This window comes from Metarhizium brunneum, chromosome 1 (genome assembly GCF_013426205.1).
Source record: "Metarhizium brunneum chromosome 1, complete sequence".
Taxonomy (NCBI): Eukaryota; Fungi; Ascomycota; class Sordariomycetes; order Hypocreales; family Clavicipitaceae; genus Metarhizium; species Metarhizium brunneum.
Window position 1 is genome coordinate 9,233,203 of NC_089422.1, and position 24,570 is coordinate 9,257,772.

The window sequence follows — 24,570 nt, forward strand, 5'->3', positions numbered from 1 at the left end:
TGCAACATCCGGCGAGTCTGCTGGGGCAGTCAAGACGGCAGAGAGGCTGGCAACAACGGCAAATGTAGACAAATGCATGTTGCGATAATGGGAAGAGTGGATTGTGGGAATTCGGCGACGCGATAAAAGGAAGGCTGTCTCTGGAAATTACTGGCCGCTGAACACATGGGGAGAGGAACCCTTTTATAGTTGTCGGACGTTGCTCATGTTCCGGCTCGTCTGCTTGGAGCTGAGGAAGAAACGAATTGTCTTTTGCCAGACTAAAGCAAACAGTGGCATCTCAAGTAGCTACTTGGAATAGGGGTTGCGTGCCTGTTGAGCAGTCGCCTAGACCCTGAACGAGGTAGCATTTTCACCCCTCCCGCGAGACACATGTCTTGAACAAGCATATTGTAATTTTTTACGGTCCAATCAATGGTTGCTGCAGTCAAAAACAAAAAAGGAAGTCGAAAATCAGTAAATACCATGGAACTAGTCAATAAGAAGTAGCTCTGTGTCATAGTTTTTGCCCTCATTGCGGAGGGAACAAAAATATTTAGCCATGGCAGGAATCGAACCCACTACCTTCTGACTACGGGATAAGGATACTTTAGGAATACTGCGCTGCGTAGTCAGACGCTCTACCATTGAGCTACACGGCCTTGTAGGCTTTTGTTAGTGGAATATGGTTAAAACTATCTTAAGTACCCACTAGGGGTTGCAAAGCACCTTGTGTTGTTTAAAGTTTGCAAATCCCAATTTTATCAGCGGCTTCATACGAACCATGTTGAACACATTAGTTGTAGTCGCAAAGTGGAATGAAAATACTCTGTAGCCGAGTTCATTTGCAGCGCGGATGTATCTTCTGCAGCGGCTCGCACACCCAACGCCGTCAGCTAGTCTCGGAACTCGGTGAGACATGATAACAATGCGGTGGCCCAGTTCTTAATTACTTGCATTCATGTAATGTGACCAGAGGCCTGGTGTTTCACAGCCCAATCCCTTTGAACGCGCAAAGGTCCAATTGCCGTAGCGGACCAGGTTCTGCCCAAGGGCTTTTGCGCGCCGTTTCTGCGGACAATGTCACCCCCTTGCTCTCATTCATGTAAATGACCTAATGTCGGGAGATATACTCCGTAGTCTACCTCCCACTCAAATTTGGCCACCCAGGCAGCAGCAGCGGTATTTCAACAATCTACCCAAGTACTCTTGCCCACCCAACTCTAACCAATCCGCGGGTTGTACAGCACGACCTGGTCGATAAAATGCTACACTACGGTTCTGACTTTTATGATTTCAATCATTTGCTCAAAGTCGGGTCGACCAAAGGCAAAGTCAACTATGAAGCAAGGTGCGATCACTGTTACACGGAAAAGGCCCAACAGATCGTGAAGCCCAATAAAGGGGCTTCGCCGATACAGGACTTGTTAGTTACACAGCTAGAACACGTGCCTAGGTAAGGACCCTAGGCCCGGGCGTTCCTTTCATGTATATAAGGCGCTTACCCTTCTCTTCCTCTCTCGTAGCAACTCAAGACCTTAGAGACCCTTCGAGATTATTATTGAATTGAGCTCCTTTTTGCTCCAAGCCTTCACATTGAACCCTTGTTACAATCACTCCATCGGGGCTTGGTGAGCACAGCAAGCCTTCTGATGACTTTGCGTCCTGCTTGACGCGAGGACGCCGCCCTTGTTCTTTGTTTTAGCGACTCTGCCAAAGGGGCAGGCCTCTTACAAGTGGAGGTCTTATTTTGGTTGGTCTTCTTCACTTCCTTTACAACATTCTTTAGTGCTAGATAAGGCAAGTCACCAGCGCCATTGACGTCAACTTTTTGGGTATTCACTTGGGATTCTGAATCTCAGGCCAGCGGAGGGCTGTGGGCAGAGTCTTTCGACACCCCTGGTTCTTTCAGATTATACGCAGCCTCTGAAAGCCAAAACCGTGATTAAATGTGACAAGGGTTCGACCTTTTCCGTGTAACATTGAACCGGCCCCATCGTTTGACAATGCAATCGGAGTAACGCTGGCCCACCGGAATCAATAATCTCAGCTCCTTTACAATTCGAAAAATGTCAAACAGCTGTAACAAGACGACTGCTGTATGTCATGCGCCGTTGCCCAGGCTGAGCGGGAGGGCCATCAAATAGTCATTGGCGGCTTGCCGAGTGCCTATCATGTTGTGGATGACGGAATAGTCCATCAGGATACAGACTGATGTCATTAAAATGCAGTGAATGAATCTAGGTCCACTTTAAAACCATGGTCAGATGTAGCCTGAGCAATTATAGGTGCCCGTTACTCACGAACATTCATCAAGGAGATGTGGGTGAGTTAAGTTGTGTGCTATTAGTTCTACGAAAACACTACTACAACGGTACCAATCTTCAGATCTAGAGGCATGTGTAATGCATAGCGGCGGTGGTAATTTCATCTATTTAGAAGGTCCAGCCTTTGACTTGCTTCCTCCAAGAACCAACACCCCATACCACGACAGTATCTTTCAGATCGTGTGGCTCCATTAGGCTCCCGTTCCTCCTCCGCTTAAAGTGGCATCGGCTATACTAGCCTGTGAGTGCCATTCGAGCCACGTCGGTCGTGAAACTCTCCTAAAAAACATCTTTTAGCTGCATGTCCGCTACCATCCCCCCCTGCATAAAAACTGGCAAGTCAATGCTATCTAGGAGTAGTGGCCGCAAACCCACCGGCCTCGGTGCTGGACGGGGCGTATATCAACGTAACGCACGCCCAACTTTAACTGCTCCTCAACGGAGGTGTACTGTGTTGCGACAGACGCGACGGCTGCGAATATGGTGCTCCACGGCATCTTAGTTACGGAGCCTGAAATTTAATGCCATGGGTTTTATCAGCTCTGCCGATTGAGGCTGGAACTCTAGAGCGACGGGGTCTAGACCACAATGACCGACAGCAGCTGCTGAAAGACTGCGGTGCGATTATAGGATCAACTATTGTCTCTGACCGGTGGCGAATTGCCCAGCTTTGCGTACATTGCATTGTGGAGAATTGAAAGTCAATACGTACCCGTCTTTTGCAACGGCTTCTCCGGTGCCGTGACCGGCGGCGGCCCGTCCCGTCCGGGCGGAGCCAAGACGCCCGATGCCGGGGCTGAAGGCTGCCTTGCATGTCTATTGGCAGTCTGGGCGCGAAAAGGGCCATGCCTCCCGTACCTACAGCTGGTATCCAAGCCCTCAATATTGGCGCTAGCGTCACACGGATGATTCTGGAATAATATCTGACAGGAGATTAGTTCAGCTTTCAGCTTGAAAGCCTTCACGGTCCTGCCGAGGGGCTGAGAGCGCGCTACATTAGTGGATAATATATGGACTTCATGGCAGACTTATTGGACGTTCTAGATCTCAACATTAATCTACATCAAGCCGGGGATGCTGGTCTATGACAATACCATCTTATATTAAACCAGTCGACAGCCCACGAAGAAATCAGTGTATACCACTCAACAACGATACTTCTTTCAACCTCAAGCTTACCACCCTTCTTTAAAGAACCTCGACAAAACCTTTGGTAACGCTAGCCCTACCATGATGGCGCAAGGCAACGAAAGCGAGACCTATCTCAATCTTGGCTGGACAGGCCCTCACATCACATTCGGCTCTGGCTACGATGTTGCCGTAGGTTGTCCTCAAAAGATGCCGTCTCATGCCGAATCTGTCGTCTAATGAGCACATAGCATCGCAAATTGCGAAGTTCTGCATTTAGTAATTTCCCGCATGCCACAACGGAGCCCAGCCACATTGGTATCAAAACTCAAAAGCATCTCATCACCACGGCCGAAGAGCTCAAGTCTCGCATCAAGGCAGATGTCAAGGCAACAATTCCTCTGGAGGGGGTATCAGTCGAGACTGAGAACTCTTATCTTCGAAATGTCCAGACGTCTTCCACCTCCCTTGTCCAGGTCGTTACGGCCACAGTCGAAGATCCTCCCGCTCTAGTAGACACTTCCGACTTGAAGCTCAGCGCCGCCGCACTGTCCGTCTTGCAAAGTCCCGACGGGATCAACAAGTTTCAAGAACGCTACGGCGATTACTTTGTCTACGGCGCATTGTCGCGCGCCCGATTCAACGCCGTCTGCACCATCCGGACTTCAAGCGCCAGCATCCGAAACCAGATCAAGACCAAGCTCGAGGCGACCCTCACCGAGGCCGGCAGCCTCTCCGCCGTCTTTGAATCTCTCAGCAAGTCCTCCAGCGAATGGGCGTCGACCGACATCGACATTGCCATGAGCGGAGTCAAGGGCCAGCCTGCCTCGACGAGCAAGACCAACAAGATTGACGAAGTGCAGGCCGCATACGACCATTTCGTCAAGGAGTACAAGACCGAGCCGTACATTGGCATGCTGTGCCACTACTCCGTGGTCGACCAGAGGATCCCCATCCCCCAGAAGCAGTTCAGTTTCTTGGGCCCAGCGCTGGAGCTTCTCTATCAGTCGCTGTACATGGCGCAGACGCAGCTGCTCGCATCGCCCATGACGCAGGCCGCAGGGTTCGCGATCAAAATCTCAGCGCTCTGCGACGAAATCAAGACCATTGACGTCGCTGATAAAGGTGGCATTGCGCAGATACAGGCCAGGGTCAACGAATGCACGGAAGAGGCGGACCGCTGGCGACTACGGCAGGACCTCATTGACGATGCGAAGAAGCTTGAGAGAAAGAACTTTAGCCCAGGGTAGGTATAGACCTTTTTGCCACGATGTCGTGTTCCCTGCATGATTTCATGCTTCATCATCGATATTGACTGACACTCGGTAGTGACTGGATAGAAGCGTTCAATACCAAAGAATGGTCCAGTGGCATCCTCGGCGTGCATGGGAACGCCAAGTATAGCGCTCTCGCGAGTGATGTCAAGTATCGCCGCGAGGACTTTGCCAGGGACTATGCGTTGGCTGCGAGTCAAAAGGGCACCTTTACCCTGGGGGATAGCGAGGATGTCATCCTGGGCTTCCGCGTCAACTCGTACTGGAATGATACTAGCAATGGATGGTTCAAGATGCATAATGGAACCGTGGGCAGCTCGCAAGTCACGGTGGAATTCAGCTCCTACGGAACCCGAGGGTGCAACTGGGCCATTGAGGTCTGGACGGTTTCAAAGTTGAAATACGACAAGAAGGAATAGAGCAGCGCTATGGTAGAGTTGTGCTAGCAAATTGAATCATTTCCCATCATGTACTCATATACTAGTCGTTTGAGGTCCTCGGCTCGGGCTCATGCCTCCATCTCTTGATGCATACCGCATCACTTGACATCACGTACGCGTCACCGTCCTACCAAATAGACACGCGTTTCAACACCGAAACCGCAAACACGAGGCAAGTCCCCCAAGTTTAGCACTTGCGAACCGCCACCAGATTTCAAATCGACTTCCTCGGCTGATAATATTCGGGGTATGTGGACTTGTAGCCCATGATCCATCGCCCCCAAAAGGCGACTATAATCAAGAACAGCCTGCTCACAAGGACGCCAAGCCTGTGACTGGGCAGCGGCAATGCCAACGGGGTATCAGCGCTGTGCAGTATCACCATGAGCTGGAAAAAGCTCGGCGTCTTGTTGGCGCGCTTGCAGTCGTTGAGATAGCCGAAAAAGTTTCGGAAAAAGCGCTGCTCACCCTCGTAGTTCTCGGGGTCGAGCTGAATATCTACAACAAGGTCTTCCGTCTTGGACGCATTCTCGAAGCGGTGATATGTGCATGGCCCAACAGTGGCCGTCGACTCGACGCCCGGCTCTGCCGAGAGGACCTTCCAAACGCCGGCATCTATCCCGCGGAAGAAGTGGCCGATGCCGGACTGAACGCGGAACGTTTCCGCTTGGTATACGTGATAGTGAAAGGGAGGCTGGACAATGGATGTGCCGTTTTCTGCGGATGTAGGGGGGATGGTGTGTGTCATGGCGGATTTGGAGTTGGGCGGGTGGAATAAGACGGACGAGGCGCCGCCCTCGTACATGACGGGGTTATTGTCTGCGCTGTTTGTCCGCTCGACATCTCCACGCCTGAGGAAAGAGAGCATTTCTTCGGTCAATGAGCGAGATGTCCTGGGCGACGTTGGTTAACAAGGCAAGGAATTGAGTCGACAAAAGGGGGCCAAGGACGATGAGCAAGGCAAAGAAGCCGCGTTCGTCGGGTCGCGTTTAGGATGATCTGACCCTGGTCGACTTCGGGTGTTATCCGCCGGGGCTATCCGGGGGATGATTGGTAATAATGCTCTCAGAGCTGGGCTGGCGTGACAAATCTGAGTCTTGCATTGTTCCGAGACCTCGCAGCATTGTGGAGTGTCGGCTGTGGAAAGGTGGTCCTTGATGTTACCTTATCAGGGTGTTGATCTTGACTGGGTATTTCGACTGTGAAACAAGTTTATATCTCACTGTGACAAGGCTGGCCTAGACCTACATCCTCTACGTATGTATCCTTCTATTTCTCTGGATATAACCGGTACCTGTTCTCCATAAACTTCCGAGACAAAGCAGGTGCGACAGCGATGTTATTCCACTAACAATGTGCTCCTAGAATAGCCAACGGGTACCGAGTACTGTCCGAAGAACAGATAAACGCAGCAGTCTGTAAGACATTCTAGTCTCTATGGAACATATCTATGAGTTATCGTAGTTTCCATGCATACCTGAGGTCTACTGACTCCTCACTCCCTTATACCAATAATGAGATCGTTATTAGCCTATAGGGTAGGTTATAGATATGTACGTATCTTGGTGTTGTGTAAGTTGTAGCGTCGTGCTTGATTGTGATCATTTTGTGTGTTGCCTCCTAGTACCGGGTTTACATGTCACTATAATTAGCTGATTCTATTTTGAGGCAACATATCACGTCTGCCTATCGACTTACAATGTCACACCACCGGTAATGGCGGTTATACCAAGTCTTTCTGCAAGCCAGGGCGATGGGACCCTCCTCGCGTACAGCCTTGCATTGTCATTTGACAATTTCTCATTCAACACCATTTTGGGGAGACGTGGGCTCAAAGTCGCCGGCCGTTACAAGTCACAAGCACCCTGCCTTCTTTCACTGCGGCCTCCATACCCTGGCGTGTACGAAAGCCACCAGTTACTGACAAGATTGTAATGGACTGGTTCAATCACAGTCAACTGGTGCTTACAGTCGGAGTCTCATATGTCTCCGCCGATTCCAGGAAATCCACACCCGCCCCCATAATAACCTTGAGTTGCTCCAGACAATGCTGTAATTCATGGCCGCTCTGATGATTTGTGTTGGTTCTTGCTGCCTCTATAAACCTTGGCGCTGTGTCCTGAATTCCGGAAGAGGGAGAGTGAAATTCAGACATTGCAGTACTTGGTGGCACGTATCATGCTTACATATGCAGAAGTCAATCCATGTAAATTTAGCGGCCCTTTTGGAATGTCATTTCTGACTCCTCGTTTACCTCCACGATGATAACTGCCAATCACGGTTGCAACGGCTTGGCATGTGGCGAATAAAGTATTTGCTTAAAAGAGGGGGAGATGACGACGCAAGTGGCTTGAAGCTTGAATTGCAGCCCTACAAGTAAATAGCTTCAACTAATACAACGGCCCACAGTCTAGAATTAGTTTAAGCTTTGATCATTAAAAGTAAATTTCTAGAAGCTTTTAGACAGCAGCATACTTTGACTTGACACCACTTGAGTGAGATAGCCGCGTAGCAAGAACAGCTTACAACAGAGCAGAGCTAGCGGATGAAAGAGTAGATTTAACATTTATAGAATGCACGGATTGTACATCAATTAGCTTTTCTTCAACATTGACCTTGTGACGCCACTCGCGTCAGTCCAAGTCGGAATTGACGCTCGCCGTGTCAAGCCCATCCAAAGGCGTCAATTCGGTCCGCGACACCATTCGTTTGTAACCTAGGTTGGTACCGATTCTGGGAGTCTCGGCTCATGGCAGTATGAAATCTACATACTTTAGATTGAAAGTGTAGTAACTACGTGGCAATTAACTTGCGGAGAAATAAATTAATTTTTGGCATCATCGTCGACAGACAAATGAGAAGCAGAAAAAGTTGGGCCTGTGTAGCAATTTCCAAGATTTACGAGAAAAAAAAAGTTGGCAAAAAATTAAATTATTAAAAAAAGTCAATCGTGGCACTTGATGCCAGTCATATACAATACCGAGGGCAATTAGCTATACAGTAGAACTCAAAAAATATAAATAGGAGCTGTATTCGAGACCTAGAATGCTCTACTCTCTGCAACTTAATCTACTCTGCAAACAAGATACATTACTATTTACACTTTATTTACCACCAATATGAAGTATTCCATGCTCTCTGCTGTAGCCGTTCTCGCGGCAACCTCTCTAGGTTTCCCAGAATTCTACTGGGGGAGCCGATCCAGCCCTGGCCGCATCTCCATCACGAATAATATGAATACGCCCGTCCAGCTGGATAAAGTAACAGGAAAGTCACTCGCCAACGGGATCAAAGTATCCCGCGACCAAGAGACCGTCATTCCTGCCCATGAAACACTCCAAATTCAGGCCATTGACCAATCCGCCGACCTGAAGCTCCGTGTGAAAGGAGCAACTCACAATCAGGTGGAAGTGAGCTATACTAGTGGTAACCAAGGCACGTATAACTACGCCATCAAGCCGATTGAAGGCGGCGGGTTTCCCGGAGTCGTCCGCGTTGAGCCTGATCGTCTTCAATGCCGTCCTGAAAGGTGGTTGCCTGGACATCCAGCGACGCCGCAAGTTACGTGCAGGGACGGCGTCGAACTCAGGGTTTACCTGGAGGGACCGTATCCACGGGTATTTGAAGCTGAATATGATGATGAATATTATGATGGGTGGTATTAAAAAGTGCGGATGATGGCAAGAACGGCAGCTCAACCTGCCGGCACCTCAAGAATTGCCAGGAGCGCCTTGAAAAAGTCATTGGTTTTTGAGGACGAATATTCCACGTATAACTCTAGATATTACTCTAGAGTTTTGCTCAAGGAAGGTTTCTGTGTATTCTTTGTATTCTTGGTGGTTAATTTATGTAATCCGTGTCCAAGTATAAAAGGAATTTCATGTTTCCTCGGCTACTTTAATATACTCTCCTTAAGAATCTACCAGGTTTTCACAAGCAGCGTGAGTCGCATATGGGGGGCATTTTCGTTGCGTCTGCACGTGTACACATGTTAGGCCGGTTTGCTGAGGGCGTACTAAAGCCGCTCGAACAGTTAAACCGGTCAAGGTCTCCGACCTATGACCAAGCCTAACACCTAGACGCTAACACTGAATGCCGGAGCAGTCTAGCCGATTATGGACTTGATTGGCCGGTTTCACTCTTAAGGACTAATACATTCTGCCATATTATAAGTCACGAGAGGTGTAGGCTATGCTACAGGGTAAGCCTTGGTTTCTATTTCTAGAAACATACGTGACGAAAAGGAGACCGCGGCGAAGATAAACATGTTATAGTAATATTTCTCACAATAGATGCTGAAACTGGTAAACTTCCTCTTAGCTCGCAACACCGTATAAGCTGATCCCGATACGAGAAGTACCTCTATTGCATTCGGCGAATTGGTTCGGCAGTTTGATGTGCAGCCCATGTATCCCAGGTAAGCATCTCCTTCTTGACCCAGGCCATTTTCAGTTACGCGAAGCCATCAACCAGTGTACCTTCAGTCCAAAGTAACAGATACATGGACACATCCATCGCACCTCCGCGTGTTTTCAGGAGCCAGACGTTCAGTAATATCTCGGGCAAAGACGCTTGTTTGTCTCTTTCGAGGTAAATTGCGCCGCTCGGTTCTTTTCAGGCTCACAGTAAAACCACGAGCGCCCAGCAAAATAATTAGCAAGAAGACTAGAAGAGGGGATCATCGATTGGGGTCTGTTTGATCCAATATTGCACCTGCATGTCGTTCTTTGTATACCCGCATCCTCTTCTGCTGCAGGGCGACCCAAAAACGGACAACAAAAGTATTGAGTTGGATTTTGTTGATCTAGCTATGCCACGGCAGATCATTGGAAGCTTACACGAGCTGCATCTCAACCGTCGGCTATGGCTTTGCAACTGGCAAAGGACTACCTGAGCGTTCGCTTGGCAGCTTGGTGAATACTAGTCTGGTGACCGATTGCGCTACCGCTTCTTGAACAGTCCCCACGAACAACGGGTTGATGAACTAGACAAGTTCCTTTGCTCTGTATTGAGCTTCTGCACTAGGAGCTCTCTCGTACACGGTACAACGGTAACCACACGGGCCCCACAATATTACGGCACGGACCGGCCCTTAAACCCGGCAACGATCACACGAGGATGTTCATCACAAGACCTAATTCCAGGCCTCGGTCGCCAGGAATCAGGAAGTAAGGGGTCCTCGCTGCTTTTTACCAATAAGACGTATTGGGCACACAAAGATGGAGAGAAAACAAGAACCATTACTACCAACAGAGCTGCTGAACCCCGTTGACTCCCCGTCACCTAAGCCGCACTTCAGCCCCGGTTCCCCGCTTATGTCCGCGCTTCCCGCTCCTCTCCGTGTTCTGCGAGTTCCCGCAGCCATCGGCAAACTCGCTTTGTCTCACTGCCAATATGCTGCCTGGATCAACCTCAAGCATGGGTTAATGCAGACAGTGTTACGGCATAGTATCTGCTTCTGGTGTCGTCATCGAAGAGTCAATTATGTCATACCCAAGCAGTGGCCTCAATGAGCTCCGGGATGACTGAAACCAAGGCATCTAAATTAACGCATTTCAAAGTCCCACGGGGATTGCAAAAGCGGTGAAGCGCCAGGCTTGGCAGCTGCCACCGATGCAGAGCCCGGCGTGCGATTCTGACACCCCCCTGTTCATGGCCTGCATCAAAAGCAAAACATGCCAGCTCTTGGATTTTGCGATGCTTCACGGAACTTGCAGCCTGTTTCGCGGTGACACCGTTACAAAATACTAGACAATGGCATTCAGCGTTGCGAATTACGGTGGAGAAGAATCGCATTTGGCTCGAGTGTAGTCGTCATTTACAGGGGAGAGGCTTACCCCGGATACCGCCCCTGCGTTCAAGGTTGGACAGTTGTAGTCGGTCGTAATGATGCCGGGTAACTACGAGGTGCCATATTAAAAGTGTCTATGTATATACGACCATCATTCCTCACAAATTATCGTGGCTTCATCGTTACAACTCCAAACCATCAACAAGATCGTCGAGTCAAGTTGCCATCATGTCTGACTATAAACCCACAGGTAGGTGACGTGCCGCAGATGATGTTAACACTATTTAACCTCTATTTTAGAACACAACGGCCTAAAGAAGGATGGCAACCCTGACAAAAGAGTCGGCACAGGAGGTATGTCGGCACGCATAATTCGTACACACCCCGCGTCTAACATGTCGCAGGGTTTGCGTACGGCAAAGTAGATCCTCACCTCGCTGGCATGGAAGGCGCCAAGGCGGCCGCACGTGGTAGTAGCGGTTCACCAAATGGTTCATCCTCTGGGGGCGCTGATGGCTCCGGGGGCGATTATAAGCCCACAGAGCATGGCGGTTTGCGCAAGGATGGCAAGCCTGACGGACGAGTCCAGGGAAACTAGGCACGGTGTGGCTGGCGAGTGTTTCAAAACACTGCTTGAGCGTGCGATATGTGACAGAAGAAATGGTTCAGACAGCAAAGCAGCCTGAAGAAATATATCCTTCTCAATGCAGCCATTTCTTCTGTACAACCCAGAGGCTGATGCGAGTGACAACTTCCCCTCATCTGCCCAACGTTCCAGACATTTTATCGCTGGATTGCTTGGCGATCGAGGTGTCGGGCTACCGCCCTTGAGCCAGTCACAACATTGAAGTCTCTGGTTTTTCCAGGCTCCTCCCTTTGCTGTGTCCTGCCTAGGTGCGTCATTAACAGTCTAGACCAGAAATGCAATCAGCCAATTCAGGGAAGCCCTCTTTGTAGAATTTCTCTCATCATGTTCCCCGCTGTGTGCCTATAATAACCTTGGTTTTCCCGTCTATTACCATGCTTTCCATCCTCTCATGCCATTTACTTTACTAGCAACAGCTCCACTCGAGCATCACGTAATATCATTATAATACTATCGATATTATTGCCTACTTCAAGATGAAGTTTGTACGAAATGTGCCCATCTCCGTGGTGATGCTGTCGACGCAGTTACTCCATCAAGCCAAGTAGGCCTTGGCCGGCATGGCAGGCTTTTCCGCCTGCTCAGTCGCCTGCTGCGAATGCGCCGGGGGTTCTGCCGCATTTGCCGGTCCATTAGGCATTGCAGTCGGCGTCACAGGGTGCGCTGGCGTATGCATGGTCGCTTGTGCCACGCTTGTATGGGTTCCGCCGGCCTGCTTTTCCAACGACACGACCATTGCCATGGACGCGCCCGACGGAACAAGGCTGGAAAAACCCATATCTGCTGTCCGTAACGGTGATTCCGTACTCACAATGGCAGAAGGTCGGCTTGTCCCAACCCGCGTTATTCGAAATGTCCAGTCGAGTGGAAGCTTTGACTTTTTTGAGTTCGAGGTTCGGTCTCATCATACCATCACCACATTGAAGGTTACCTCTCAACATGGCATGCTCCTCGTCGACCCTCTGGGGGAGATGCGTTTCGCTTTGCCCGGCGATGTCAGAGTCGGAGACGAGATGCAGTCTAGCGACGGCTCCGCATGGAAGGTGTCCCGTATCGGTCATTTCGTGGGTGTTGACAAGTTCACGCTGGAGGCGACAGAAGGCAGCGTGCTCGCGTCTGATATACTGGTATTCTACTATATGCGAGGAAGAAATTAACCCTGGAATTCGGATGGACGACGTCATGCCTGGGCAGAAGGCCAGACATCAATATGCAATTCATTCATATTAAAGAGGGATGGCGAGGACAAATGGGCGAGCGGTAAGGGCCATGAATAGATTGTGGCGGCAAGGGGAATGGGCCTGGTTCAACAGAGCGAACCCGTCCATGGGACTTTGAGATTGTCAATCTTTGGCGCGGTTTCGCTCCTTATTGGAAGTTGGAGAGGATCTCTGCATGCTAATTCACACTAGAATTGCTGATGAGTGAGTCGTTTGCAGATACCACGAGATACAATACGTGCTGCACAATTATGACTGCCAAATATCACACCATGAGAAGCATTTTCGACGTCGGGAACATATGGTGGGCACCTGGGCCTCTGTTGGTCATTATTGTCCGACCGCAAGAGTACGGTGGATGTTCGGATTTGACGGTTCGATACTGCTTTCGCACTCTTCCTGGCTCCCAATTATACATAGACTCAACAAACCTAGTCCAAGGCTGTACGCTGGGATCGTGACATCAACACGATTGTTGGTCCTCGGCTATTTTCGGGGTCCGTCTATATATGTTGTCAAGGTGCGTAGCTTGTAACTTTGAAGCAATCGGCAACGTCTCCGACTTTCTTTGTCTCCATTCAATACTACATGCCAGGCCTGCTGCGTCATACCCCCGCTTGATCTTCGCGGTGCTTCCCCAGCGTCGACGATTGATCTCATCTCAGGATCCAAATGCCGATACACTACATATGTATAGGCTAAAACCAGGTCAGCCACAACAACGCAATGGAACTGTGTGGAACTGCTTCCTCCCTAGGCGTCGACCTAACAAAAAACGTACACTGTCCGTTCGATAGTTACGTGGCTATGGGTAGTATTGTGGTCTACATCACTGACCTTGTTACCTTCATGTGTACTTATACTTTGGGCTGCTTGTCCTGTCTTTGTGAAACCCCAGCAGCCTCGAATGGCTCTCCTCGACGGGCTTCTTGCTTCTCTGCATTGTCTTAGCAGCGGTCTTGGGAGTGAAGGTCCATAACGCCAATGGACGAGCAAACGGATGACCAACCGGCGAATCCTAGTTGACCTTCCTGACATGACCAACCACCCTGACCAGAAACGCTGGGGCAGCATGGTGCAATTATTCGCCGATGTGGGCTTGGAAGCGCAGTTTCGTGGTGCCACAAGCAACTGAAGCGGCGCCTAGCGGCTCAAGCAACACAACAGTAGAGACTGATGGCTTTACAAGCAGTCAAGTCTCGGAGTGTTAAATGAGCCGTCCATCGATGGCCACTGCTCAATACAGAATACGGTACGAATCAACCCATACACATCGACGCCATGGCCAATCATACCATAGAATCGCAAGACAACGCCGGCCTGGCGGGGTTTGGAAGTGGCCGCTACACAATGTTCTTCTGAAGCCTCAACTGTCGTCAAAGTAAACGACGTAGATGTGTTCCAATCGTAGTTTAATGTGCATTGATGCGCTTAACACCGACAACTTTGCCAGGCTGATGCGAAAATGCCCCCCAAATCCTGTAGCTTAGACATCCTAGGCTGACAATTCATGTCTCCGTAACACGAGCAAGATTTACCCCAGATAAATACAAGCTGATAGCTAGCGTGATGAGTCGGTCATAATATAGGTACACTTGTCCTCAAATAAACTCATGGTGCAAGCGTGGAGAGCAGTAGTCGAGAAGCTATCACCGGGAGAGCAAACTACTTGAGCCTCGGTCTCTTGAGACGCCTTTGCAATGTATATATCACCGCCTTACCCACAAAGTGAAAATAGAGCCGTACAGTGGTAAATGAAACTTTAAAAGACTACTAGCTCTTTTAAAAAGGTAGTTATTGCGTTTGATTGTCTCAAATTTAATACAAGTTACTGCGCCAGGTAGTTTAATACTAGTACAGCGTCGAGTACACCATGTCTAGAGCTAACTGCTTCATAAGAAGCCGCATTGTAACGAACCTATAATAGGAATCTTAAGCCATAATAAGCTAGATCAAAGAGTCCGTTAACATTAATTCTAGATATGTCACGTAGGCGTTGAAAAGTGCCATGTAGATTCTCCCCATCTTGTTGCTCGGTCTCCCACACCTTCCGTGTCATTTCTCATACTTAATTCGCCGTTTCACATCCTCCCAAGTACCTCGGCGCTCAATTCTTGCAAAGACAATGAGCGCCCACCTGCGCAGGACATCTAATATGCCTGGGTTGCCTAGCCCGTGGTCAAGGTCCAACGTCCATCCACCGGCTCAAAAGTCGCCCTCACACCTTCCGCAGCTTTGTTCAGATACGACTCAGTCTGTTTGTCAGTCAAGTTCGGCAGTGTAATCTTTTGAAACAAGTAGGGCAGAATAGACGATTTCCAGTCTCCCTTCCACGGGCTGCGGCGGCTGATTGTGACGACGATAACGAGGAAGAGCAATTCTGCGACAACCAGGATTGCTAGAAAAGAGAGGAAGCCCCAGCTAACTTTTATACAAGGCTCTGTTAGATGTGTATGGCCCTCTACATACTCGATGCCGAGAGTTTCTGGGTTCCTTCGCCAATTTGCGCCTATGGATGTTGCAAGACCCTTGGCAAATGCGTCGACTGTGGAAATATCCATATGCCCCCAATCCCAGAGCTTCTGTATCCAGGCCTCTCCGAAAAGGGGTGCGCGATATGGTAAAAGCACCGTTTCCTTGCTGAACAAGTTGTCTGCGAATACCCTCAGTGTATATACCTCGTCATGGCCAACCTGAAAGGTACATTCTGGGCGGTAATAAAGAGGGTCCTCATGATAAGTGGAATTTTCGTGAAGGGATTCCGTATAGCTCTTGTATGAGAATATATCCGTCGTGTGCGTTTCTGTTTTATTCTGAGATGCGTCACAGTCGATCCAGTTGCCATTATAGAATGTCCGATTCACCCCAAGTTGGAAGTACTTGAGGAAACTATGAGCAGGATCTACCGAGGGATGTAGAAATTGTCTACTAGATATGACTTCATGTTCTGCATATACATGATTTGTCATCTTGGCCACATAGGTCCGGACACAAGGCGTGAAGCTACATTCAAAGGCCATGCCTACATGTGTCGATGTCTCCACGTTATGACTACAGCCATATGGCCCTTTGCATTTCACAGCCAATATCTGAAAATCAAACAGGCTAGTCCTCGGCTTTTCGGGGCCTGTTATATTTTTAGAGGTTGTCATGTTGACCAAATGCATCCCGTAATCGTCATGGAAGGTTGTTCTTATCGTCGACCCGTAGCCAGGCAGGAACCATGTGATATTGTCAAGCTCCAGAACCTGATTAGAAATGTCCCTACAAGAATGGCACATGTCGAGTGTGGTGAATGGAACAGGGAATGTGCAATTTCCCGTGGAGCAAGTAACATCGGTGCTAACAGAGCTGTTTGCCGGTGGTAAATAGATGCCTGCGAGGATAGCAAATTGCATATCAGTCGAAAGATAGCGCCCTTCTTGCTTAATTTGGCCTTTTGTTGTATCTCTTGCATGGTTTACGCGAGAAATATACGCCAAATTCGGAAGAGTTCGTACACACGTAGTAATTGAGACGGATGCTTGAGAAAAAGAATCGATTGCCAGGGAGAGAATGGCGAGAGCGGCACCAAAACTAGCGACAAGTCTATTCCACCTCGTTACTCAGGATTTCCGTGTATTATCATGAGAGTTTCAGTAAAAGGGAGCCTTACGACACGCTTCGTCCACGGAACTGGTTAAAGACAAGTATGGCGGAGCCCCACGCACCATGGCTCGCGTGGTCGTACCTGTCCATGTCGGCCAGACTTCGATCCTGTTTCGAGAACAGAAGCCACTTTATGTGGCCCAATCCTGTGTCTTGCAGTCAGAATCACGTCCTTGAAAGGCCGGCGATGAACCATACGCACCGCCCGAAATAGGCACAGCCAGCACGCCCTTGAAAAGGGCGGTTAGAATTGCCACAACAGTGTTGATAGAGATAGGAGCCCTCCATTCAGAAAGGGCTTTGTTCTCATAAATGCGCAAAAGGGCGAAAATGACTGCAATGACGCCGCCGCCAAGGATAATAGAGATGATTTCCCATTTCCAAAGCGACCACGCCGACCGGGTGTGTGTAGTAGACTTTTCATCACGCGCAGCCGTATCTGGTTTGTTTGATTCTTCGACCGGTATTTCCGCAGATGGGGAGTCTGTTTTTGCCTCTCTGTCCGCATCTGTGAATCCGTGCAGGTCTACCTGAGAATCGAGCTTTGTATAGATTCCCGCCATTGTGTTGCAGTTTGCCGCGAAAGAGGGTGTGTGGGCGGAGTCGAAAATGAATCAAAGAATACAAACTTGTTGGGGGGGGACGTCTTTTTCAAGACATACGGCAAGTAACGTATCTAGATAGATAGGTTGTGTCTTATTTAGAGGTAGTGTGCCGGAACTGGGGCGCTTTAGAGAGACAGCATGTCCATCTAGCCGATAAAAGAAACCACTTTAAGAGCGAGATACAAGGCCAGACAGACAGCCTCACCTCTTCATATAGATTCGACGGGAAGGGAGGGGACCCTAGGCAGCCCAAGCCACAAGAGATAATGGCCCGGACGGGCCGGGCCGGGTCTGTAACACAAAGTGAGGTTGTTCTGCTTCTGTAGCACCCATGGGCAATGCTCGTCGAGTCATCAGCCGGTCCATCTGCTATTGTCTCTCTTGGTTCGAAGAACAGAAACAAGATGCGCATCCATTGCTCCACACACCATGCAGGAATGCCGGTATTGACCTCCTATGATAGAAATCCATAAATATCTCTCTAGTCCCACGACGCTGCTGCGCCTTGTGATGCCGTTGCTGAAATTGCTTTCGACGAAGCAGTCAGCATGGCTGGGCGCACAAGAGCCCATTGCCCTGTGCCCAAAATAGCACTCCATACCAGATACAGCTGTCAGTACCAAGATGCTCCTTTTTGGCTCTTTGCCTCGATAAAGCCACTAAAGACGTGGTCGTGACGTTTCGGATGACCTGGATGCTGGGTCGGAACACCTAGCTCTTCTTGTCGTCTATATGCTGCCCAATGCCGATGTTCCCTGATAGAGGACGTGGAAGAGTCAACTTGACTCGGAAAATACTACCAGCGCAGAGCACCAGTGGCAGATGGGTTTCGGGTGGTGGCTTCGAATGTTGTGAATCATGCATGAGAAGTTGTCTGGTGAGAGTAAGCCTGCGGGGATGCTGGGCGGCCGCGTTGGTGGTTGTGTGGTCATGGTGCGTATGTGGTTGGGGAGAAATAAGCCAGTTGACCTGTCAAGTACGATTTGTTAGAGGACATGGAAAGGAAGCAGGTTCTAGACTAGACGCAAATTTGAAGCCGTCTGGTTTATTATTTTCTTTCGCCTATCATTTTATATCAATATCCTAGCACTTGAGCCAAGCTAAACCTGCTAGGGGTGCAAAAGCAGCAAGGACACCAGACCAAATCCAATCAGTTCACGCGGAAGCAGGAGGCGGGGCTTGCCTGAGCTTGGAGGCTCTGTGTGTGAGGAAGGAGTTTGGCTTGTCACACTGGCACAAAGCTGAGTGCTTACTAAGAAAGTCTGAGGCAACTGCAGAGCCCCAACTTGCCAGCCAGCTACACTCGCTGTACTGTCAAATGTACCAGCGACCCATCCAGTCAGCCTATCAATCAACCATCAGTGCCTGCCTGCTCACTGGTTGGTGCCTGGCCTGCAGGTGGTCAACTGGTGCCTGGTACCTGGTACCTGGTCCGTTTTGGTGCCGAAGCATAGCACGTCACCGAGGGAAAACCGCGAGCTGTTAACATTTGATCCTCGTCCACCGAGTAGAACTGGCCGTAGCCATCTCGCTGCATCCCGGTTTAATAGTCACCGGTACTTCCGGTGACCTTGCTGCAGCCTGCCCCCCTTGCTCAAAAAACCGCCGACTCGCCGAGGCTGCCACGGAACATCTCCGCCTATCGTGAGTTGTGACTCGTCAGCCCGCGTCCAATTCACCGAGCATATAAGACGAGGAGCAAGAGCAAGCTTTGGTTTGACAACCTACAAACAAATTACATCTACCCAAAGGCCCCATTCATTTGCCATGGCAAAGTCGCTCATTCGGACGGCCTCCCTGGCTGTCCTTGGCCCGCTGGCCTTGTACACAGTTTTTTGGAGTTTGGCCGTGATACCATTCTTCCAACGACAGTACGTGGCTTCATCTCATGAACCAGGAAACGTCTCGTCTCGGCTCTGGCTAACTTGCCCGTTAGCTTCTTATACGCGCACAAGTTCAATACCCTATTCTGGTCTGATGTGAACGAGCCAGAGAGATGGGGGTTCGCAAGTTGGTCTCGCCAATGGACATGACATCTCGAACAAGAGTAATTGACTTTCGCCAGAGCATCAAGTGGCACCCTTCTACTTGAAAACACCCGACGACAACAATCTCTACGCGTGGCACATCTTGCCTCTCCCTCTGTATCACAAGCATGAAGACCAAATCGTGCAAGGGGCTTCATCAGAGACGGTCCCCCTTGACATTACCACCACAGAATCGTTCCGATTACTGAAATCGGACCCGAAGGCCAAATTGATTCTGTATTGTAAGTGCTTTCTGTTGTGTTTCAGTTTACGCGCATTTGTCCTAACATGTCAATAGTTCATGGAGTTTGTTCCCCGTTGCCGAGGCTTGGCCCCGGATTACTCGCCCGTGCTAACAGATTCTTGTCCTAGAACGCCGGTCATATCGCTCAGATGTTCAGAGCAGACAGCTACCATTCACTAACAGACACGTCATCCTATCACGTAGTTGCCATTGACTACCGTGGCTACGGCCATTCCACAGGCGTCCCCAGCGAGGAGGGCCTCATCCAGGACGCAGAGACACTTGTCAATTGGGCCATGAACGTGGCTGGCATTCCGTCTCATAGGATCGTCCTGTTTGGTCACAGTCTCGGGACGGCGGTGGCAAGCGGTGCAGCCGAGCGATTTGCCCGCCGGGGTGTTGATTTCGCCGGCCTCGTTCTTGTTGCTGGATTCAGCGACCTCGCCAATTTGCTGACGGGGTATCGCATTAGCGGCGTGTTCCCCGTCGTGGGACCGCTCGCGGCCTGGCCCTCTGCCGTCAAGTATCTGCAGACGTACGTTGTGGACAAGTGGCATTCCGCGGACCGACTTGCCAGCATCGTGCGCAACACCAAGAAGAGGCTGCGCCTTGAGCTGATCCATGCCTACAGCGACTGGGACATCCCGTGGCAGCATGAGGAGATTCTGTTCCAGGCAGCAGCCAATGCAACGACCAGCGGTCTCACCCAAACCGAGTTTGACCAGTTCAAAGACAAGCACATGAAGCTCAGCCCCGGAGGCGACGGCTTTTCAGTGACTGTAAAGTCTAACCCAGATACCATAATCAGGCAGCAATTGGTTCTTCACGGAGGTAAGTGTTTGAGCGTTGGGGTGACTGTCCCGGGCGGGAGCTGACATGGGCCTAGGCCATAACGAAATCGTAGCTTCTTCATCCGTGCTGAGAGCCGTAATGAGGTGTTTTGACGAGGAGTAATGGAATAGAAGACTATGTACTATATATTGTAGGAGGCATCAGCCTACAAAACCATGTAGCTGGACCCGCAATCATTCGCAGCTGTTCAGATGCCATTTGATGCTTTGGCTTGTGTGCAACCTCCCAGAGGAGAAGTACAGCATCTGCCTGTCCTCCATACATACATACACAGCTGCAAAGCGTCAGCTTACGGATGCAGCCAAGTGGATAATATCATAATATCCCTGTCGCAGCTCGCAAGCATATTGTAAACGTGTTGTTTAGCGAGGACGGCATCGTAGCGACCAAGCCTGACTACAAAGAGAACAAAGGCTTGAGGGACATGGGCATGGAGGAGGAGCGGGCTTGAACAATGGCGCAACCCCGCAACCGCCGACATCGATGTCAATTGTTGAACTGAGCCGTGCAAAACCCCCCACCATCCCACCATCTAACCCCAGGCCACCAAAAAAGAGCTCCGGCTCGTCTCAACGTTTCAGCTCAGCACCATCACCAGTGGCACACGTGCAAAAGCGCACCGCTCCCATCATGCCGCCCGAAGAGTCCAAGATGGCCGAGCCCATTGTCGACAAGGGCAAACAAGTCGACCAGGGCGAATCCGAGTCCGAAGATGACGAGCCTGCCGCCACCACCTCGGCCGCCGACACGCCGGCAGGGACGTCAACTGCTAGCAAAAAGAAGAAGTCGAAGCGCAAGAAGGCCAAGCAGCTCCTGACGGGCAAATCCGAAGAGCAGAAGCAGGCCGACGAGGTGACAAAGGCCATAGGGGGCTTGACGCCTCAGCAAATGAAGGAGCTGGTGTCCCTCAACCCGGGGCTCATGCAAGAGCTTGCGGCTGCGTCTGGAAGCTCGAACCCGTCCCCCGACCAAGTCGCCAATATGCTCAAGAACATGAACCTCGCCGACATCATGACTGGTCTGGCAGCCAGCGGCAAGAATGTCAAGGACATGGGTGCGTACAAGTTCTGGCAGACGCAGCCCGTGCCCAAGTTTGGCGAGGAGGGAGCCAAGGTGGAGGACGGCCCATTGAAGATGCAAAAGGTCGAGGATATCGACAAGGAGCCACAACCTCTGGTGGCTGGGTTCGAGTGGGTGACGGTCGACTTGATGGATGACGGAGAAATAAAGGAGGTGTATGAGCTGTTGAACGGACACTACGTCGAGGACGACGAGGCCATGTTCCGCTTCAACTATATCCCCGAAGTGCTCAGATGGTACGTTTTTCCCAGGTGGTCCCCCCCAAAGGAAAAAGGAAAACGGTAAAAGGTCAAGAGATTTCTACGGACTTGTCTAACAAGGGACTCAGGGCCATGATGGCTCCAGGCTGGCAGCGCAAATACCACATTGGTGTGCGAGCGTCGCAGTCCCGCAAGCTGGTGGCCTTCATCTCCGCCATCCCCGTGCAAATTCGCGTGCGCGACAAGACCTTTACGTCGTCCGAGGTCAACTTCCTCTGCGTGCACAAGAAGCTCCGCGGCAAGCGCCTCGCGCCGGTGCTCATCAAGGAGGTCACCCGCATCAGCAACCTCGACGGCGTCTGGCAGGGCCTGTACACCGCAGGCGTCGTGCTGCCCCGGCCCGTGAGCACAAGCCGGTACTACCACCGCGCGCTGAACTGGAAAAAGCTGCACGCGTGCGGGTTCAGCCCCCTTCCCGCGGGTAGCAAGCCGGAATACCAGGTGCGCAAGTACGCGCTGCCGGAAACCACGGCGACAAAGGGCCTGCGCGAAATGCAAGACAAGGACGTGGATGCCGTCGTAGGCCTGCTGAAGAGATACCTGGGGCGGTACAACATGGCGCCAGAGTTTGCCGCGGAAGAAGCCCGCCACTGGTTTCTGCCCAAGAAGGACTCGAAGCAGGTGATTTGGTCCTATGTGGTCGAGGTACGTGACAGTTTCCCCCAAAGGCCGTGCCAAGCACCTACAGCGGCTCAAGTCTAACCATGCGCAACCTAGGACAATGGCAAAATCACCGACTTCTTCTCCTTCTTCTGCGTCGAATCCTCCATCATCAAGAACAACGACGTCCTCCGCGTCGCCTACCTCTTCTACTACGCCAGCGAGGCCGGCCTCAGCGAGCCGTTTGACAAGCCGGCTCTCAAGACTCGTCTCAACGCGCTCATCAACGACGCCCTGATCCTCGCCAAGAGGGCCAAGCTGGATGTGTTCAACGCGCTGTCGCTCATGGACAACGCGCTGTTCCTGGAGCAGCAAAAGTTTGGCGCCGGCGACGGGCAGCTCCATTACTACCTGTTCAACTATCGGGCCAGCCCGATTTCCGGCGGGGTCAATGCCAAGAATCAGCTGGACGAGGATCATTTGAGTGGTATTGGGCTGGTGATGCCGTAAGAGTGGGAGTGACAGTAGCAGTAGATGATGTGTGACGGTAGCCAAAGAAAGCATTGCCATTCACGAGCATAGGCGCCCGGAACCGTGTTTCGTAGTTGTGAAGCGGTCCATGGATGAAGTTGGGATGCCTCGTGCGCTATGATAGTCTGGCAAAATACAAAGTTGCATGCCGTTCTAGATAACGACAGCTGATGATTCAAGCCATGCTGTTTTTTGCACGCATCCGCTTCCACTGTGGCGCCAAGTCGGAAGCGTACCTTCGCAGCTAAATATGTGCTTTATCAACAGTCGGTGCGCACAAAATGGTATCAGATTGTGCGCTGGAACATTTGAAGTTGAATCGTGGGTTAGGTGTAATAAGACATGGAAGCATATTCACAGGACGAGCTTCAAGACAGTACTCCGTACAGGGTAAGCGCCGGGTGCCTGAACGGCCCCAAGACGGATGAGGCGTCTGGGGTTCACACCAACAACCAACATGTCACCAAAAACTCCGACGGGGCAAAAACAACAATCCGCTCCGGTCGCGTGCGCACCAAGACGAGATGAGCCCGAACTTGCCATCGCGGGCAAAACAGCCTCATATCATCCATGAGAGCCCTTTTACAACGTAGAAACGAGTCTCGAACCAACAAAGTCTTGTTCTCCCCCGAACCCCGCCGCCTCGCCGCCAGAAAAGAGAAAGCATCCCTCAACTCCATACCTCGGCATCGTCACTGCACCACCAAGACGCAGGATTTCCCCAAGAAAGAATGCCGGAACCGTACGTCCCATATCCCTCTGCCTGCTTCAATAAAATAAACCAGAGCTGACAAAACCCTCGACGCCTCACAGAACATACAACTTCCCCTCGGTGGAGGAAACCACCAACCACCCAGCATACAAAGGCACCGTTTGGAAGCTCAAGCCTCACTCCTCCGGCCACCTGCCCGTGGCCAAGGGGCGCGGCGGCCCCCTAAAGATCTACTGGGAAGTGCACGGCACCGGCCCAACCAAGCTCATTGCAAGTCTTGCCCCCCCCAGCGCCGTCCCAAGACGCCATCTAACCGGACAACAAGCTCATCATGGGCCTCGCCGGCACGCTCACGTCGTGGCAGATCCAGACGCACCACTTCGGCCACGTCCACGGCGCCCAGAACTCGGTGCTCGTCCTCGACAACCGCGGCGTCGGGCGGTCCGACAAGCCGCTGGGGCGGTACACGACGAGCGGCATGGCGGCCGACGTGCTCGAGGTCGCCGACCACGTCGGGTGGACGCAGCCGCGGCAGCTCAACGTCGTGGGCATCTCGCTGGGCGGCATGGTCGCGCAGGAGCTGGCGTGCCTGGCGCCCTCGCGCGTGCGCTCCCTCTCGCTCCTGAGCACCAGCGCCCGCGTCGACAGCGGCAAGACCCTCCCCCAGGCGGCGCTCGACCGCCTCGCCCTCCTGCGGCCCAAGACGGACGCCCAGGCCATCCGCGACACCGCCCTCGCCGTCTTCCCGCCCGCCTTCCTGCTCGCCCCGGACGAGGTGCCGCTGCCCGAGCCCGCCGCCGAGCCCATGTGCGCGCCCGCCGACACCCCCGACGGCGAGTACCCGCGCTTCGGGTCGAATTTCCAGCGCTTCCAGGCGCAGGAGCTGCACAAGCGCCGCGCCCCGGGGGCTTTTACGCTCGTCGGCTTCCTGGGCCAGCTGCTCGCCGCCGCGGGGCACAGCAAGTCGCCCGCCCAGCTGCGCGGCATGGCCGACGGCGTGGGCAGGGACCGCATCCTGGTGATGCACGGGACGGGGGACAAGATGCTCGTCGTCAGGAACGGCGAGCGCCTGATCCACCTGGTTGAGCCGGGCGTGGCGATGCTGGTCGACGACTTGGGCCATGCGCCCATCTTCGAGAGGAGCGTGTGGTTCAACGGCCTCTTGGACGAGAGGCTGCACGCTTGGTCCAAGCTGTGATGGTGGGT

At 51.5% G+C, this 24,570-nt stretch overlaps 11 protein-coding genes and 1 non-coding gene across 12 annotated transcripts; 8 read left to right on the top strand and 4 right to left on the bottom strand.

Moving 5' to 3' along the window:
- Positions 1-536: 536 nt before the first annotated feature.
- On the top strand, positions 537-641 carry G6M90_tRNA00000023. The gene has a single exon. It is a non-coding gene; the product is annotated as a tRNA-Arg (tRNA).
- Positions 642-3,539: 2,898 nt separating this feature from the next.
- Positions 3,540-5,127, top strand: G6M90_00g028570 (uncharacterized protein; the record flags this gene model as incomplete). The annotated part of the gene is made up of 3 exons (XM_014685822.1): positions 3,540-3,626; positions 3,686-4,680; positions 4,764-5,127. The coding sequence occupies 3 exons, from the start codon at positions 3,540-3,542 to the stop codon at positions 5,125-5,127; spliced, it is 1,446 nt and encodes a 481-aa protein (XP_014541308.1).
- Positions 5,128-5,362: 235 nt separating this feature from the next.
- On the bottom strand, positions 5,363-6,016 carry G6M90_00g028580 (uncharacterized protein; the record flags this gene model as incomplete). The annotated part of the gene is made up of 1 exon (XM_014685821.1): positions 5,363-6,016. The coding sequence occupies one exon, from the start codon at positions 6,014-6,016 to the stop codon at positions 5,363-5,365; it is 654 nt and encodes a 217-aa protein (XP_014541307.1).
- Positions 6,017-8,267: 2,251 nt separating this feature from the next.
- Positions 8,268-8,813, top strand: G6M90_00g028590 (uncharacterized protein; the record flags this gene model as incomplete). Its single annotated transcript, XM_014685820.1, has 1 exon — positions 8,268-8,813. One exon carries the CDS (start codon positions 8,268-8,270, stop codon positions 8,811-8,813), a length of 546 nt encoding a protein of 181 aa, XP_014541306.1.
- Positions 8,814-11,167: 2,354 nt separating this feature from the next.
- On the top strand, positions 11,168-11,537 carry G6M90_00g028600 (uncharacterized protein; the record flags this gene model as incomplete). The annotated part of the gene is made up of 3 exons (XM_014685819.1): positions 11,168-11,189; positions 11,240-11,293; positions 11,344-11,537. 3 exons carry the CDS (start codon positions 11,168-11,170, stop codon positions 11,535-11,537), a joined length of 270 nt encoding a protein of 89 aa, XP_014541305.1.
- A 583-nt stretch (positions 11,538-12,120) lies between these two features.
- Positions 12,121-12,363, bottom strand: G6M90_00g028610 (uncharacterized protein; the record flags this gene model as incomplete). Its single annotated transcript, XM_066130016.1, has 1 exon — positions 12,121-12,363. The coding sequence occupies one exon, from the start codon at positions 12,361-12,363 to the stop codon at positions 12,121-12,123; it is 243 nt and encodes an 80-aa protein (XP_065985743.1).
- Positions 12,364-12,397: 34 nt separating this feature from the next.
- On the top strand, positions 12,398-12,742 carry G6M90_00g028620 (uncharacterized protein; the record flags this gene model as incomplete). The annotated part of the gene is made up of 1 exon (XM_014685818.2): positions 12,398-12,742. The coding sequence occupies one exon, from the start codon at positions 12,398-12,400 to the stop codon at positions 12,740-12,742; it is 345 nt and encodes a 114-aa protein (XP_014541304.2).
- A 2,231-nt stretch (positions 12,743-14,973) lies between these two features.
- G6M90_00g028630 (uncharacterized protein) lies at positions 14,974-15,774 on the bottom strand (the record flags this gene model as incomplete). The annotated part of the gene is made up of 1 exon (XM_014685817.1): positions 14,974-15,774. One exon carries the CDS (start codon positions 15,772-15,774, stop codon positions 14,974-14,976), a length of 801 nt encoding a protein of 266 aa, XP_014541303.1.
- Positions 15,775-16,456: 682 nt separating this feature from the next.
- Positions 16,457-17,016, bottom strand: G6M90_00g028640 (uncharacterized protein; the record flags this gene model as incomplete). Its single annotated transcript, XM_014685816.1, has 2 exons — positions 16,457-16,599; positions 16,656-17,016. 2 exons carry the CDS (start codon positions 17,014-17,016, stop codon positions 16,457-16,459), a joined length of 504 nt encoding a protein of 167 aa, XP_014541302.1.
- A 1,809-nt stretch (positions 17,017-18,825) lies between these two features.
- abhd12 (Lysophosphatidylserine lipase ABHD12) lies at positions 18,826-20,283 on the top strand (the record flags this gene model as incomplete). The annotated part of the gene is made up of 6 exons (XM_014685815.2): positions 18,826-18,929; positions 18,995-19,068; positions 19,124-19,327; positions 19,384-19,391; positions 19,458-20,160; positions 20,216-20,283. 6 exons carry the CDS (start codon positions 18,826-18,828, stop codon positions 20,281-20,283), a joined length of 1,161 nt encoding a protein of 386 aa, XP_014541301.2.
- Positions 20,284-20,811: 528 nt separating this feature from the next.
- On the top strand, positions 20,812-22,631 carry NMT1_0 (Glycylpeptide N-tetradecanoyltransferase; the record flags this gene model as incomplete). Its single annotated transcript, XM_014685814.1, has 3 exons — positions 20,812-21,497; positions 21,590-22,166; positions 22,239-22,631. The coding sequence occupies 3 exons, from the start codon at positions 20,812-20,814 to the stop codon at positions 22,629-22,631; spliced, it is 1,656 nt and encodes a 551-aa protein (XP_014541300.1).
- A 752-nt stretch (positions 22,632-23,383) lies between these two features.
- Positions 23,384-24,562, top strand: G6M90_00g028670 (uncharacterized protein; the record flags this gene model as incomplete). Its single annotated transcript, XM_014685813.2, has 3 exons — positions 23,384-23,394; positions 23,466-23,634; positions 23,690-24,562. 3 exons carry the CDS (start codon positions 23,384-23,386, stop codon positions 24,560-24,562), a joined length of 1,053 nt encoding a protein of 350 aa, XP_014541299.2.
- Between the last annotated feature and the right edge of the window lie 8 nt (positions 24,563-24,570).